Raw genomic sequence first — 17925 nt, 5'->3', positions numbered from 1 at the left:
AGGAAAAACTGCTGATGCACTGCCAATTTCAAAATCGCATCTTATGTATTCTACCATTCTAACTCTCAACAGTAAATTGAGACCATGACTGAGTTCCTTTAAAGGCGGTTGGGGGCACCCTAGCGGCTTGGGTCCCTGCCGTTTATGCCCAGGGCCGGGACACATGGGTCCCTGTCGTTTATGCCCAGAGGGCTGCACACGCGCCCTTTCCTGCGCCCTTCTTGTGCCCCTGACAAAAATGTGAAACGCAATCCTAGCCCCTTGTCACAAACAGCAGTTATTTTAAAACTTCAAACTCCGCCACCTCGAGACGACCATAGCAGTAGTAACGACGCTAACATCGACCAAACCCAACTGACGGATCTCTTCTTTAATTTAGGAATAAAACTAAAACGATCACCCGCCTCATCCAGGTTCAGTTGTTCTCCTCCTGGTGGCGCGTATCCAATGTCTATACCGGTAGTTCTCCCCGGATCGTGTTACCCTGTAACTAGGGTTTCTTTGCGTTCTCAGTTGGCAGACTCGTCGTTCAGGAGCCGGCCGCCCCGCTGTATATCTAGCTCTCGCATGCCTGGTTCTCAGTCGCAGCTGCTACCAGCGCTTCTCCAAGGCGGCCCACTGCTCTCCCTCGGATTACTGCAGCTGGTTCTCGGCTGCTCCATGGTCGCGCTCTCCTTCTCAGCTCTCTCCCTCAGCAGCTCGCCACCCATCCGAAACTCATGCCCTTTCTGGGTCGGATCTTCAGTGAGTAGCCTCAGGTTTATTATTAACATCTCACACATAATTAATAAGATGGCAGTCATTTTTTTTGACTCCATATTCTTACACTATGATAGCTAGTCGACTATATCAACAGGTTGTGTAGTGCTTATCAATTATGCAACTGTTACCCAAATCACACTCTGGTTAGGGGATTAGATCATATCCACCAGAACCAAAAGACATGGCAGAGCGATGGACTATTTGTCAGCTGTCGTGTTCTGGTGTCATATCTAGATGCTGTTTAAGAGTCCAGTGGTATTGGGTGACTTGTGTGCTGACAAGTACATTATTATTAAGGGGTGACATATTGGTAGCCCCTACAGTTGGATACTAGCCCATTTATGAGTGAACTGGATTGGCGCACATACTGTACAGTTGAAGTCGGAAGTTTACATACACCTTAGCCAAATACATTTAAACTCAGTTTTTCACAATTCCTGACATTTAATCCTAAAAATTCCCTGTTTTAGGTCAATTAGGATCACCACTTTATTTTAAGAATGTGAAATGTCAGAATAATAGTAGAGAGAATGATTTATTTCAGCTTTTATTTCTTTCATCACATTCCCAGTGGGTCAGAAGTTTACGTGCACTCAATTAGTATTTGGTAGCATTGCCTTTAATTTGTTTAACTTGGGTCAAACATTTCGGGTGGCCTTCCACAAGCTTCCCACAATAAGTTGAGTGAATTTTGGCCCATTCCTCCTGACAGAGCTGGTGTAACGGAGTCAGGTTTGTAAGGCCTCCTTGCTCACACACGCTTTTTCAGTTCTGCCCACAAATTTTTTATGGTTGTGATTAAGTTCTTATAAAACAGGCAGTTTCTTATTGGAAAACACTGAACCAGAATTTGATATTGAATGTTTCTCGATCTAAGGTGTCCATCTTGGTCCGAGTCCGAAATGGCACCCTATTGAATAAATGGCACCCTATTGAATAAATGGCACCATATTGAGTAAATGTCACCCTATTTTCAATTTATCGCTTTACTTTTGACCAAGGCCCATAGAGCTTGCACTGTGTAGGGAATAGGGCCTATTCCTGACATATTGCAAACCCTATGTGCCCTGGTCAAAAGTAGTGCACTAAATTGGGACTAGGGTGCATTGTGGGGTGCAGCCTTGGTATTTCTCCATCTTGGTTCATTAAAAAAATGTAATGGAAAATAAAAGTGCAGGTTTCACTTTTATTTAGTTACCACATTATTTCCATGCACCTGCAGCAACTCAGATGTGCAAGTGCTTTTTAAAAAACATAGTAGTGTAATAAAAGGCCATAATGCATGTTGAGGACCCTCCTTGTTGCCTGAGACTAATCTCCTCCCCTCTCAGACACATTGATTCTGACCTGGTTTATGGAGAAACCTTATCGCTTCAACCACCCCCCAAACGTAAGGACATATTATAACACATTTTACAGAGGCCTAGTATGGATTCACTTATATAATCTGTGAAGCATCTATGTAGGCCTTATAAAGGGTATGCGAAGCCTTTAGAGTTGTTGTTCTTTTAATGTGGGACTGTGCATTGTGCAATGACTTTTGTGCATGTTTGGCAGACCACCTCTAAATCTCTTACACAGGATTTACATGATTGTCAAGCTTACTACAGCTGCTGCTCAGACAATACTATGGAGACTGCCAGGGTTGTCAAACCTCAAAATAATGGCCCTGTTAAGTCTTTATCAGTCCAGCCACTTTCACTGCCCACTTCCTTTGTAGTATTAGACTAAAAGTGTTTCAGAAGACTATTGGGCCTTTTCAACTTAATCAGAAACGACCACTGGAGAGAAATCAACCTTTTACAGACACTAATGTTACCACACACTAATGTAACCACACAGTACAATTTGTTTTTGTGTTCTTATGTGGTGGAAAACCCCTTCATACGGCAGTCCAATCTCAATATACAAAAGCTTTATTTCAGCATGCATTGGAAAACCAAATAAATTTGCTTTTTGTTTTCGCAGACATCTTATACAGAACAAAGATGGGTGGGGTGTTTCACATGCCATTCAAATGAGTCCAGTGCTTCTGCTTATCACCACAGATATTAGGTCTAGACAGAGACAAATCATATCAAGGACATGTCCACTCTCCCACATATCCTGGGATAACAGGAACCATGAACAATTGTTTTACAGAAAGTTAGAAACAGTTATAAAACAGACTACAAAAACTTACAGGTCATCTTGTAACAATCTTACAGAAATTAAGAGGAACAGGATTACCTATCTCTTCAAGCCATATAAGATAACAAATGACATTTTCCTCTTTGACACCACATTATACGGGTTTCACATTGATCTATAAGGGCTTGGGGTGTTGCTGTTGGCCTTTGTACAAGTCTGTTTTAATGTCCACTGGCAAATCACTCCTCACCAAAACACAGCAACTCACTCGGCATACATAGCTTTCCTGGAACATGGGTGGGTGTAAGGGAGATAAGGCCTATTGAGCAACTAACTCTCTAGTTATTGTTAGGAAGTGTGGCGCAATGGCCTACAAAGGAAGATCACTGCTTTAGTTCATTATGTCAGACAACGTTCACATAACCTTAGACAACATTCACACAACCCTAAACAACATCCACACACCATGTGTGACTGACCAGCTGGATTCGGTCTTATGTAGCAACGTTTAAAATTGTGTTTTTTACATTGGATAACAGTAGAGACTGCTAGAACATGGTATATCATACACTGCAGTTGAGGAACAATTGGAAAGTCATTCTGCTTTGAAAGTTGATCAACTTGTAACCTCACTTTAGAGAAAATGGCCCTTGAATGGAGAGCTCTTCTTAGTCTACACCCATTCAGCATCATTCACACCCTCTTAAGCTTTAGCCCAACCCAGCTCTTTAGATATTCACATGTGAGGCCGTGTACTAAACAACCAAAGATTTCAAGACTAAAGGCTGGTTTATACTACGGGTGTGTTCGTAAATTCAATCTGGACTGCCAGAGTGCCCTCTGGGCGTTCGTAAACTCAGCGTTGTCAGATTGTCCATTAGTAAATTCAAAGCGGTTAGCGTTCAGAGTGCACACTGGCCGCTCTGGCCGAGGAGTAGGGTTGATCCGAGCATTCGGACCTAACAACAGCAGTCAAGCACGCAAGCTAACTGGCTAACGTTGGCTAGCTGGCTAGCTACTTCCAGACACAAATGAGTGAACAGCTCACTCTTACCATTTTACTTGCTCTAGTAGAGCTGGTTAGGCTGTTTTCATGTTATCCAGAGCGTTAGTGACTGCTGGCAATAATTTATTACGCTTTTTTGCTAATGTTTACTGACACTGGCCATATTCAACGGGTGTTGAGCGTTTGTAAATTCGTCACATATTCTGCACTCTGACACACTCAGACGAGTGCTCTGAAAACAGAGTATATAGGCCAGAGCGAATTTACCAGCTACTTGAGAAACAGACACTCCTCAAGTCCTCAACTGGCAGCTTTATTAAATAGTACCCGCAAAACACTAGTCTCAACATCAACAGTGAAGAGGCGACTCTGGGATGCTGGCCTAAAGCTGCCAGTTGAGGACTTGTGAGGCGTCTGTTTCTCAAACTAGACACTCTAAAGTGCTTGTCCTCTTGCTCAGTTGTGCACCGGGGGCCTCCCACTCCTCTTTCTATTCTGGTTAGGGCCATTTTGCTCTGTTTTGTAAAGGGAGTAGTACACAGCGTCGTAGGGGATCTTCACTTTCTTGGCACTTTCTCTGTACGCCTATGTAGATATTCCATTAAAAATCAGTCGTTTCCAGCTACAATAGTCATTTACAACATTAACAATTGCCTCCCGGGTGGCGCAGTGGTTAAGGGCACTGTACTGCAGCGCCAGCTGTGCCATCAGAGACTCTGGGTTCGCGCCCAGGCTCTGTCGCCCGGGTTAGGGAGGGGTTGGCCGGTAGGGATGTCCTTGTCTCATCGCGCACCAGCGACTCCTGTGTCGGGCCGCGCTAACCAAGGTGTTTCCTCCGACACAATTGGTGCGGCTGGCTTCCGGGTTGGATGCGCGCTGTGTTGTGTATCGGAGGATGCATGACTTTCAATCTTCGTCTCTCCTGAGCCTGTACGGGAGTTGTAAGCGATGAAACAAGATAGTAGCTACTAAAAACAATTGGATAACACGAAATTGGGGAGAAAACGGGGTAAAATTCATATTAAAAAAAAAAACAATGTTTATACTGGGGCGGCAGTGTAGCCTAGTGGTAAGAGCATTGGACTAGTAACGAGCTGACAAGGTACAAATCTGTCGTTCTGCCCCTGAACAAGGCAGTTAACCCACTGTTCCTAGGCCTTCATTGAAAATAAGAATTTGTTCTTAACTGATTTGCCTAGTAAAATAAAGGTAAAATAAAAATAAATATAATGTATTTCTGAAAAGAATATCTCTAAAATTGCTTTTCTTTAGAAAAGAAAAGGACATTTCTAAGTGACCCCAAACTTTTGGGCGGTAGTGTATGTGACACGTGGTTGGGATACAACTGTGATATGTGGTTGTCTCACCTTTCCATCTTGATATGAATGCACGAGCTGTGGGTCGCTCTGGATGGGAGTGTCTGCTGAATGGCTAAATTGTAATATAAATGTAGTTCTATGTATGTATACTTATGTATATTATGTAGGGGAGGGGGGGGGGGTTACTGTCTGTGTATGCACATGGTATACAGTATGTAACATTGCGGATTTCTGTATCTGTTTTTCTTCTTCTTCTCCAGGTGATCCTGTCAGGGATCGTTGGCCTCACAACTTGGAGGAGACCCATGCTGCTGCTGGTAGGTCATATATCGCAGAACTGTTCTTTTTATACATGAGAGGGATCTGTACTTGCTTACTGTATGAGGGAACCGACCTAAGTACTGTATGAAGGCCAGGGGTATTCAACCATTTTTCCATATTTTTGTTTGAATATCTCTAGCAACAACAGAATAAACACATTTTGAATTAAGTACCTGCCAGTAGCGACTCCTGGTTGGCTAAGTAGGTGGGGGGGAGCAGAGTGCAGGCAGGTTTTTTCCAATTTCAACAGGCCACGCACATTGCTGTCAGGTGTATAAATTTGAGCACACAGCTGTGCAATCTCAATAGACCAACATTGGCAGTAGAATAGCCCTTACTGAAGAGCTCAGTGACTTTCAAGGTGGCAACGTCATAGGATACCACCTATCCAACCAGTCAGTTCATCACATTTTTCCCTGCTAGTGCTCCCTGGTCAACTGTAAGTGCTGTTATTGTGAAGTGGAAACATCTCGGAACAACAACGGCTCAGCCTCAAAGTGGTAGGTCACACAAGCTCACAGAACGGGACCAGATGCGTGTAGCGCGTAAAAATCATCTGTCTTCGGTTGCAACACTCATTACCAAGATCCAAATTGCCTCTGGAAGCAACGTCAGCACAATAACTATTAGTTGGGAGCTTCATGAAATGGGTTTCCATGGCCGAGCAGCTGCACACAAGCCTAAGGTCACCATGCGCAATGCAAAGCATTGGCTGGAGTGGTGCAAAGCTCGACGCCATTGGACTCTGGAGCAGTGGAAACGCTTTCTCTGGAGTGATGAAACACGCTTCACCATCTGGCAGTCAGATGCGACCTGCCCGAAAGCGTATTGGCAACTGTAAAGATTGGTGGAGTATGAATAATGGTCTGGGTGTTACGACTTCTAGAAGTAGTGGGTGGAGGAGCAGGCGCAGAGAGCAGGGTAGTTCGATACGTGGATATTTATTTCCAAACAACAGAGTGTTAGTCAACACCACACACAAGGGCGCATAAAGACCCAGTCCAAACAAACAGGACGAAACTGTTCGGAAAATAGAATCCACAAAATATACACACACCAATAACCGAAAAACAAGCCCGCACAAAAGCCGGCGGGCCTACCGGGTTTAAATAGCCCAAAACAAAAACCCAAACAAGAAACAGGTGAAACTAATCAGACAACACTAAATGAAACAGAAAAGGGGATCGGGGGCAGCTAGTAGGCCGGCGACGACAACCGCCGAGCACCGCCCGAACAGGAAGAGGCACCATCTTCGGCGGGATTCGTGACACCAGGGCTGTTTACCATGGTTTGGGCTAGGCCTCTTAGTTCCAGTGAAGGGACATTTTTGCGCAGCATACAATAAAATTCTGTGCTTCCAATTTTGTGGCAACAGTTTGGGAAAGGCCCTTTCCTGTTTCAGCATGGCAATGCCACTGTCTACAAAGTGAGGTCCATACAGAAATAATTTGTCAAGATTGGTGTGGAAGAACTTGACTGGCTGCACAGAGCCCTGACCTCAACCCATCAAACACCTTTGGGATGAATTGGAACGCCGACTGCGAGCCAGGCCTAGTCGCCCAACATCACTGCCAAACCTCACCATGCTCTTGTGGCTGAATTGAAGCAAGTCCCCACAGCAATGTTCCAACGTCTAGTGGAAAGCCTTCCCAGAAGAGTGGAGGCTATTATAGCACCAAAGGGGGGGTGCAACTCTATATTAATGCCCATGATTTTGACAAGCATTAGGCTAGACGCATTGAACACACACTATCCATACAACTCTATCAAGTATAGGTCTAATCAATGTAAACTGAATATTAATATGCCAATAATAATGATTTATTTAATTCATAGAGGGCTTTTAATTAGGTTGTAGACTAAATTACCTCATGCCTGTCATTGATTTCCACCACTAGCAACACCTCTTCTGGTTCCAGCTGCGTCAGTGTACTTGGCACAGAGCAATGGCGCGGAGTCTCATACCTTGGACAAAACATCCATAAATCATTTGACGGCATCCTGTGCTTGCACAGCATCAATGCTTCTTTTATGCAGGTGTGCAAAAAGAATGTCCACTGTGCTGGAACAAATCAAGGAAAAAAAGAAAATCCTTTAACATCGTCGAGAATCCCTTGGCTTCCCTGTCAGTGATGTTGTCAAAGTCATCAGAGGCTAGAGTGGTTTCTAAGCACTCCAATAGTTCACCTGTATTTTCATGCATGGTGTTTACAACACGGCTCTGGAAATTCCAGCCCGTCTGGGATGCGCGGGGGAGCCTGCGTACCACTGTGCTGTCCAACACATTTATTTTGTTGGATCGTAAGAAGCAGGTTGAGCGCCTCCTTAAATCTGAGAAAAATACACAAGCATGTGTCACGGCTGATGCTGCTTACTGCTTACCTTCTTACTAATGCCACCAGTTGAACCGCGCATCACGCTTTCCCCATCATATGTTTGACCAAAATGTTTTATCTTTTTCTGCTCCTTGCTCTGGAAAAAGTAGGCTCAGATTTTGAAGGAGAGCCCTGCTGATTGTGTCTGCATTAGGGCCTCCTTCCAATTTCGCAAATCCCCAATATCTCTCTTGCACAGTTTTGGCTGCATCAATGTAGCGGCAAATGATGGCAAGCATCACATAGGTTGTCTCATTTGCTTGTATGGCCATAAAGTCAGTGTTCTGTAACTCCTTTACAATGTGCCCTTGCATTGTGGAGAGCCTACAGTCTAGTAGCTCGTGGGACGTGCCTTTTAAAAAACAATAGCGGTGTCCAGTGATGACACAAAATCAATCAAGTCCCCTAAACACTCCTGGGTTCTCGAATACTTGTGTTTTATCTTGTCCCCTTAGTGTTAGCTCAAATGCACCAAAGAATTTGACTCGGTCAATTAGCTTAGACAAAATGTGGTAATTTTTTTTTCACAAAGTGTTGCGAGCTGGGCAGCCAAACAGCCATGCTTTATTTTCATACCAGGTCCACGATAAGGTTTGATTGAGCAATTGCTGGATGAAGATGTCTGGTTTATCAGGTCCCAAATGCTTTATTTGCAATTATTTGGAAGGGTCAGCCTTTCAAATTCTGTTTTTAGAAGTGATTCCACAGTGTTACGTGACAGAGCTGGTGTCACTGTTGCAGCCACCATAATGACACGGTTCGTTTATTACAAATCAAGTACAATTTGCTCTTTACCGCCATCTGTTGACTACCGGGAGATCCAGGAGATCTGAGCTCTAATTTCAACGCCACAGGACCATCCATTTGCTTTGTGCGGTTAAAATTAATGTGATGAAATCCTTCAATCTCATTGGTGCCGTCCTCCCTTATAGAAAATAGCTGGCAAAATAACCCAAGCACTGGGTGAACAGCCCATGTGCCCGGAGCTGCTGCTGGCAGAATAGTAAGTAACTGAACAGCTTTGTTTTGAACAATATTTTGTTTTTACAGGAAAATGTACACACATTTACCACACTTTTATGAGCATTAATCCATGAATTACGCTGAACAAAAATGTAATCGCAACAAGCAACCATTTCAAAGGTTTACTGAGTTACAGTTCATATAAGGAAATCAGTCAACTGAAATAAATTCATTAGGCCCTAATCTATGGATTTCACATGACTGGGAATACAGATATCCAACGGTTGGTCTCAGATACTGTACCTTGAAAAAAGGTAGATACTTGAATCAGAAAATCAGTCAGTATCTGGTGTGACCACCATCAGCTGCCTTATGCAGCACTGTTGATTGTGGCCTGTGGAATGTTGTCCGACTTCAATGACTGTGCGAAGTTACTGGATATTGGCGGGAACTGGAACACACTGTTGTACAGGTTGATCCAGAGCATCCCAACATGCTCAATGGGTGACATGTCTGGTGATATGCAGGCCATGGAAGAACTGGGACATTTTCTGCTTCCAGGAATTGTGTACAGATCCTTGTGACATGGATGCCGTGCATTGTTGCCTTATGCAGCACTGTTGATTGTGGCCTGTGGAATTTTGTCCTCATGCTGAAACATGAGGTGATGGCGTCAGATGAATGGCATAACAATGGGCCTCAGGATCTCGTCACAGTGTCTTGGTGCATTCAAATTGCCATCGATAAAATGCAACTGTGTTAGTTGTCCGTAGTTTATGCCTGCCAATGCCATAAACCTACCGCCTCCAAGCGGCTCTTTGTTCACAACGTTGACATCCGCAAACCACTCGCCCACACGACGCCATACAGGCTGTCTGCCATCTGCCCGGTACAGTTGAACCGGGTTTCATCCGTGAAGAGCACACTTCTCCAGCGTACCAGTAGCCGATGAAGAATAGTATTTGCCCACTGAATTCGGTTACGATGCCGAACTGCAGTCAGGTCAAGATCTTGGTGAGGACGACAAGTGTGTAGATGATACAGTTTCTGCAGGAGTTCTTCGGTGGTGCAAACCCACAGTTTCATCAGCTGTCTGGTCTCAGATCATCCGGAAGGTGAAGAAGCCAGATGTGGCGGCCCTGGGCTTGGCAGGGTTACACGTGGTCTGTAGTTGTGAAGCCGCTTGGGCGTACTGAAAATTCTCTAAATTGCAAGCTCCCTCAAAACTTCAGACATATGTGGCATTGTGTTGTGTGACAAAACTTCACATTTTAGAATGCCCTTTTATTGTCCCCAGCACAAGGTGCACCTGTGTAAATATAATTATTTTTTTAATCATCTTCTTGATATGCCAAACCTGTCAGGTGGATGGATTATCTTGGAAAAGGAGAGATTAACAGGGATGTAAACAAATTTCTGCATAGAATTGGAAGAAAAAAAACGTTTTGTGCGTATGGAAAATGTCTGATATTTTATTTCAGCTCATGAAAAATGAGACCAACACTACATGTTGCGTTTATATTTTTGTTCAGTGTATATATTTTTTGAAAAATCTGCTCATTTCATTTTTTTTCTGCCAAAGGTGAGGCGCCACCCCTAACGCCCTAATTAGCAGGTCGCCAATGATACCTACTACAGTAGAAAAGAGCAGAAAATATTATTTTTAATGATGTCAACTTTATTTATCAACTCCTAATATTGAGCTAATTACAGTCATTGGAGCATATTACACTCACTGAAGTATCTGACATAGAGTGGTTATTCCTTTAAAACTTGCGTCATACTGCAGCACAGCTTGCGGGCTGCCACAAAATTCTAACATGTCAGCCATTGTTGCCATTAATGCTATTTAGTGCTAGTTTGACCATCAGAGGGCATCTTTGAGAAGCATTTGACAGTTTTTAAATATTGACTGTTAGGGTGGCACATTTTGGGGGATATTCAGAGGTGGAACCTTTCCGTGGGAATTAATATTAATACCAGATAAATGTAGATGTTCTTTTAATTGGATATATATACAATATATAGAGACAGAAACAAACCTTTCACCTTATCATAAGTAGGCATAATTGCAAATGAGTAAGTCCTTCCAATATAATTTTTTTAACGAATTTAACTTTTAATGAAAAGTAAGAGAATATTGAATGATCCCCAATGATCCCCATCACATCTCCAAAAAACATTTGTAACATACCTCTGTAAAATGATAGTGTTTGAGCTAAAGCTTTGGTTGTCTTCCTCCCAGGCTTGCATGTCTTCTCCCTGGACCTCTTCAATGTCCACATCTTGAACATCAGACTCTGAGGCCTCATCTTCACTGTCACTTTCTAACCCTGTTGAGGATGGCTCGTTGTCAGGCTCAGAAAGCTTCAAATTTGCCCGGATGGCCCCCAATTTCTCAACCCTTTTGGTCAGCCTGTTGCATGCTTTGGTGTGTGTGTTCCCAAACAATGACCAGTTGCGCTCTGAGGCGGCTGATGTTGGTGGGAGGATGATGGAGGCAACAGGGGAAAGAGCCTCAGATCCACAAAGTCCCTTCCACCAGCTGGCTGATGAGATATGTTGGCACCACTGCCATATTGCATCTCCATCCCAAAGCCCTTGCTTGGAAGTGTACTTCCCCAGACTGCCAAGAAACGTGCCCTCATCCAGGCCAAGGTGGCGAGACACGGTAGTGATGACACCATAAGCCTTTTTGATCTCTACACCAGACAGGATGCTCTTGCCAGCATACTTGGGGTCCAACATGTACATTGCGGCGTGTTTGAGCTTCAGGCAGAAGTCTTCACGCTTTTTGATGCATTCCAGGACTGTAGAATTTGAACATCAGACAGGATGGGATTGTCTCCCTCAGTCTGTGCAATAGCCAAAGGTTTCAGGAGTTTCAGGCTGCTTACCACTCTCTCCCAAAATACATAATCCAGGAGGATCCTCTTGATGGGGCTGTCTATATCAGCAGACTGTGATATGGGCATTTCTTGGAGAGACTCCTTCCCCTCCAGGAGATGGTCAAACATGATGACAACACCACCCCAACGGGTGTTGCTGGGCAGCTTCAATGTGGTGCTCTTATTCTTCTCACTTTTCTTGGTGAGGTAGATTCCTGCTATAACTTGATGACCCTTCACATACCTAACCATTTCCTTGGCTCTTTTGTAGAGTGTATCCATTGTTTTCAGTGTCATGATGTCATTGAGGAGCAGATCCAATGAAAGAGCAGCACAGCCAATTGGTGTGATGTGAGGGTAGGACTCCTCCACTTTTGACCAAGCAGCCTTCATGTTCACAGCATTGTCTGTCACCAGTGGAAATACCTTCTGTGGTGCCTTCAGCTCATCTGCAATGTAGAGACCAGTGTGTCTGTTGTCCCATGTGTCTGTGCTTTTGTAGAATACTGGTTGAGGGGTGGAGATGTAGTTAATTATTCCTTACCCAAGAAACATTCGACCACCCATCAGAGATAATTGCAAAACAGTCTGCTTTCTCTATGATTTGCTTGACCTTCACTTGAACTCTACATCCAGAAAATGAGTAGATCAAGCATGTCTGGTTGGAGGGGTGTATACTGGGTCGAAGAATATTCAGAAATCTCTTCCAATACACATTGCCTGTGAGCATCAGAGGTGAACCAGTTGCATACACAGCTCGAGCAAGACATTCATCAGCATTTCTCTGACTACGTTCCTCCATTGAGTTAAAAAAAAATCTGATTCCAGGAGGACCATGAGCTGTTGCTATCGATGAGATGTCTGATTCATCATTTTCACCTCAAATGGAAGTAAAGGGACTTTTGTCAGAGGTTGTTTGTTGTAAGCGCTGTGGGCTCAATATCATCTCATTAGTGGGCAAGATCTTGAGAATCAGCTGTACATGTGAAGGAAGAGTGCACTGCACATGCAATGAAAGAATACACTGTGCATGCAGGGGGTTGCAATTCCATTTTCCATTCCATGTTTTCTTTTTTTTCTACTGTATTATTGACTGTATGTTTTGTTCATTCCATGTGTAACTCTGTGTTGTTGTATGTGTCGAACTGCTATGCTTTATCTTGGCCAGGATGCAGTTGCAAATGAGAACTTGTTCTCAACTACTAGCTTACCTGGTTAAATAAAGGTGAAATAAAACATTTTTTTTTAAAATTGGGGATAGTGTTACATGGAGTGGAACAGAGGAATTCAAGAGCAGACACAGACGAGGAGACTGGAATGAAGTAAACAAGGTATTTATTGAAACACAGGGAGAAGATGGAGTGCAGGTCAGGGGAAGCTCAGGCGGGTTGCAGGAAAACATATGCGGAGGCTGAGGCTGGAGCGAGAGGGGTTGGGACAGGGTAAGCAGGTCCGGAGGGGAATCCAAGGGACTAGTAGAGTGGGGAATCCAGGACATAGTTGCAGGATGACGAGACAGGGACCAGAGACATTTCGGGCAGAACTGTAGCAGAGAGGAAAACAGCGTCAGGCAAGGAAAACAGGCACATCAGGATCTGAATAGAAACAAATGGCTAGAAACATTTACTGATCAGAGATTATGTTCTGGCAGCGCGGAAGTTGCAGGGCTGAGTATTAGTAGAGGTCTTGATTATGGAACAGGTTGCAGCTGGTGGGGATCTGCTCTGACTCCAGCACACCTGTCACACACACACACACACACACACACACACACACACACACACACACACACACACACACACACACACACACACACACACACACACACACACACACACACACACACACACACACACACACACACACACACACACACACACACACACACACACACACACACACACACACACACACACACACACACACACACAATAACATACGCACTATATGGACTTAGTACTGTGGATATGTGGTAGTGGTGGGGTAGGGGCCTGAGGGCACACAGTGTGTTGTAAAATCTGTGAATGTATTGTAATGAGAGAGAGGAAAAGAGCACTGGGGGAGGCGGCAGGACAAGGAGATACAGGATGAGCAGTAGAGGGCGTTGCAGGAGCAGATGTGACAGATAGTTTAACTAAAATATGCCACAAAACCTAAAATTACCATGTATATCCCACAAAAAAAGGTTCACAGCTGTAAGCTAACTTTTTTGATGACATTTAGCAAAATTCCCAATTCTCTTGAAAGTGTTCGACTATATGGGATCTTTTTTTATTATTTATTTAGCTTAATTAATTTGATAAATATGATCGGGTTTCTATTCCATGAAAAACAAAAAATGTTTTTTTACTGTAGCTGTTTTTAGCACAACTTACTTATTGGCATAAAGGCCTACTTCAGTATACAGTGTATCATTCAATCATACAATAATTTGTGCATGTCAATCAATACAAGTCATCCATGTCTTTAAATACAGCCAAGCATTTTAGTTGTAAAACTAATAACATAGGGAGCGTAATAACAAAGGGAGCGTGAAAAAGCACCCGCAAGTTCCAGTCACGGCAAATGGCAAATACCTCTGCCTGCTGGTAAGCTTTCTTGACTTGACATACAGTGCATTCAGAAAGTATTCAGACCCCTTCCTTTTTTCCCACATTTTGTTATGTTACAGCCTTATTCTGAAATTGATATTTTTTTCTCATCAATCTACACACAATGGCAAAGCTAAAACAGGTTTTTAGAAATGTTTGCAAATGTATTCAAAATAAAAAACAGAAAGTATTTACATAAGTATTCAGACCCTTTGCTACGAGACTCGAAATTGAGCTCAGGTGCATCCTGTTTCCATTCATCATGCTTCAGATGTTTCTACAACTTGATTGGAGTCCACCAGTGGAAAATTCTATTGATTGGACATGATTTGGAAAGGCAAACACCTGTCTGAGCCCCTCAGCCCAGAGCCGCCAGAGCCCCTCAGCCCAGAGCCCCTCAGCCCAGAGCCGCCCCTGCCCCTCAGCCAAGAGCCCATGCCCCTCAGCCAAGAGCCCCTGCCCCTCAGCCAAGAGCTGCTGCCCCTCTGTCCCGAGCTGCGCCCCTCTGTCCCGAGCTGCCGCCCCTCTGTCCCGAGCATGCGCAGACAAGCTGGCAGGTGTAATTACGGACATATTCAATCAATCCTTATCCCAGTCTGCTGTTCCCACATGCTTCAAGAGGGCCACCATTTTTCCTGTTCCCAAGAAAGCTAAGGGAACTGAGCTAAAGGACTACCGCCCGGTAGCACTCACTTCCGTCATCATGAAGTGCTTTGAGAGACTAGTCAAGAACCATATCACCTCCACCCTACCTGACACCCTAGACCCACTACTATTTGCATACCGCCCCAATTGGTCCACAGATGACGCAATCACACTGCACACTGCCCTAACCCATCTGGACAAGAGGAATACCTATGTAAGAATGCTGTTCATCGACTACAGCTCAGCATTTAACACCATAGTACCCTCCAAACTCGTCATTAAGACCCTGGGTCTCGACCCCGCCCTGTGCAACTGGGTCCTGGACTTCCTGATTGGCCGCCCCCAGGGGGTGAGGGTAGGTAACAACATCTCCACCCCGCTGATCCTCAACACTGGGGCCCCACAAGTGTGCGTTCTCAACCCTTTCCTGTACTCCCTGTTCACCCATGACTGTGTGGCCATGCACGCCTCCAACTCAATAATCAAGTTTGCAGACGACACTGCAGTGGTAGGCTTGATTTACCAACGACAATGAGTCGGCCTACAGGGAGGAGGTGAGGGCCCTTGGAGAGTGGTGTCAGGAAAATAACCTCAAACTCAATGTCAACAAAACAAAGGAGATGATCGTGGACTTCAGAAAACAGCAGAGGGAGCAGCCCCCTATCCACATCGACCGGACAGTAGTGGAGAGGGTGGAAAGTGGTCCACCCACACAGACCCACACAGACAGCATGGTGAAGAAGGCGCAACAGCGCAACCTCGGGAGGCTGAAGAAAATCGTCTTGTCACCAAAAACACTCACAAACTTTTACAGATGCACAATCGAGAGCATCCTGTCAGGCTTTATCACCCCCTGGTACGGCAACTGCTCCGCCCACAACCACAAGGTTCTCCAGAGGGTAGTGAGGTCTGCACAATGCATCACCGGGGGCAAACTACCTGCCCTCCAGGAAACCTACACCACCCAATGTCACAGGAAGGCCAAAAAGATCATCAAGGACCCTAGCCACTGCCTGTTCACCCCGCTATCATCCAGAAGGCAAGGTCAGTACAGGTGCATCAAAGCGGGGACCGAGAGACTGAAAAACAGCTTCTATCTCAAGGCCATCAGACTGTTAAACAGCCATTACTAACATTGAGGGGCTGCTGCCAACATACTGACTCAACTCTAGCCACTTTAATAATGGAACAATTGATGTAATAAATGTATTACTAGCCACTTTAAACACGGCACTTTAAATAAAGTTTACATACCCTACATTACTCATCTCATATGTATATACTGTACTCTATACCATCTACTGCATCTTGCCTATGCCATTCGACCATCACTCATTCATATATTTTTATGTACATATTCTTATTCATTCCTTTACACTTGTGTGTATAAGGTAGTTGTTGTGAAATTGTTAGGTTAGATTACTTTTTAGATATTACTGCATGGTCGGAACTAGAAGCACAAGCATTTCGCTACATTCGCATTAACATCTGCTAACCATGTGTATGTGACAAATAACATTTGATTTGATATGAGTATCCGGATATCCTGCCGTTTGCACAGTTAGATGGTACAATGATTCTCTATGCTCTATGCTGTACTGCTTTTGCTTGTTTTATCACATAAACTGAAATTATGCAAACTATTCGAATTTTAGCTACCAGGAAATAGTGGAGCGATTTTTGCATAGTGCACCTTTAGTGCAACAGATTAACATCAATAATGTATCTTCAGACATAGCCTACCCCTTGGGGAACACTCTTATTAGTGTAAAGGGGGTCTTAAGTCTTAATCCCCTCAATTTGTTCATAACGTGACTTCAGGAAACTGGAAGAGTGAGTGTTCAGTTGGAACTGGGGAGTTGGCGCTTGCCTGAGAGTGAAATCTGGAGTCTGGCTGTCTGTCCTGCAAGCTGTGTATTTGTGTGTGTGTGTCCTGTGTGAGAGTGTGAGAGCGGACACATTGACTGAGTTAGTGACTGTATCCTCCCCGTCACAAAGAATACACAGAGCCCCACCTCTGACCTGAGTGATTTCCATGGCCGTGGTCACCAGACAGAAAGGGACAGACACAGAAAGACAGACAGCGGTCACCATGCGTCCCAGTCTTAGCTCCAGTATAAATACCCCTCTGCCTCACTGTGAGAGGCAGTGGGGGGCTGGATTTGGCCCATCCCCTCCCTTATGCCCGAGACCGCCAAGGCGACCGACACGATTTTGCTGCTTGAGGCACGCTTAAAATAGTCAGATCTTTTCTGAGAGCATCTATTTGTGTACGCTTTGAAAAGGGGTCATTTTCATATTGATTGACATATCCTTGGCTGTTCTGAATTACATGCACTATAAACCAACACCATCAAGTCAGTCTAATAGTAGTATAGTTAAATTACCCATTATATATTCCATGATGTCAGCTATTAACAAACAGGTATTGGTCTGTTTTCCCTCCTCGTCTTTTTTTCAATAACAGTGTTTATATGACTCATTTTTTCTGTCATCTTTTCTATATGTAATTTCATCTTGTGTTTTAATCATTCGTGTTTTATTTGTTTTTACCATTGAGGACCACTTTGAAAACAATAATTTTATGTGATTTCCTCTGGGAATACATTGTTTATCTTGTTGTACATTATATGTATTTTACCGAAATCAATTCAATACAATTACAGTGCCTTCAGAAAGTATTCACACCCCTTGACTTTTTCAACATTTTGTTGTGTTACAAAGTGGGATTCAAATGGATTTAATTGTATTTTTTGTCAACGATATACACAAAATACTCTTATGTCAAAGTGGAAGAAAAATTGTAATATCTATAAAACATTTATGAAAAATAAAACAATATTATATCTTGATTAGATAAGTATTCAACCCCCTGAGTCAATACATGTTAGAATCACCTTTTGGCAGCGGTTACAGGGTCTTTCT

At 43.8% G+C, this 17925-nt stretch overlaps 1 protein-coding gene across 2 annotated transcripts in view; it reads left to right on the top strand.

Moving 5' to 3' along the window:
* The first annotated feature begins 239 nt into the window (after positions 1 to 239).
* The window catches only part of LOC124034021 (protein FAM189A2-like), a 65860-nt gene continuing 48174 nt past the window's right edge, over positions 240 to 17925 (top strand). For both annotated transcript variants that reach the window (XR_006838498.1, XM_046346653.1), the window contains exons 1-2: positions 240 to 744; positions 5478 to 5534. Coding sequence is in view for 1 of the 2 variants with exons in the window: in XM_046346653.1 (XP_046202609.1) it covers positions 448 to 744; positions 5478 to 5534 (354 nt within the window). In the remaining variant the exon portion in view is untranslated. The remainder of the gene's footprint in view (positions 745 to 5477; positions 5535 to 17925) is intronic.

Source organism: Oncorhynchus gorbuscha, linkage group LG04, assembly GCF_021184085.1.
Source record: "Oncorhynchus gorbuscha isolate QuinsamMale2020 ecotype Even-year linkage group LG04, OgorEven_v1.0, whole genome shotgun sequence".
NCBI classification, from domain to species: domain Eukaryota; kingdom Metazoa; phylum Chordata; class Actinopteri; order Salmoniformes; family Salmonidae; genus Oncorhynchus; species Oncorhynchus gorbuscha.
Note: the sequence above shows the minus strand (reverse complement) of the source record. Positions and strands in the feature narration are given on the sequence as shown.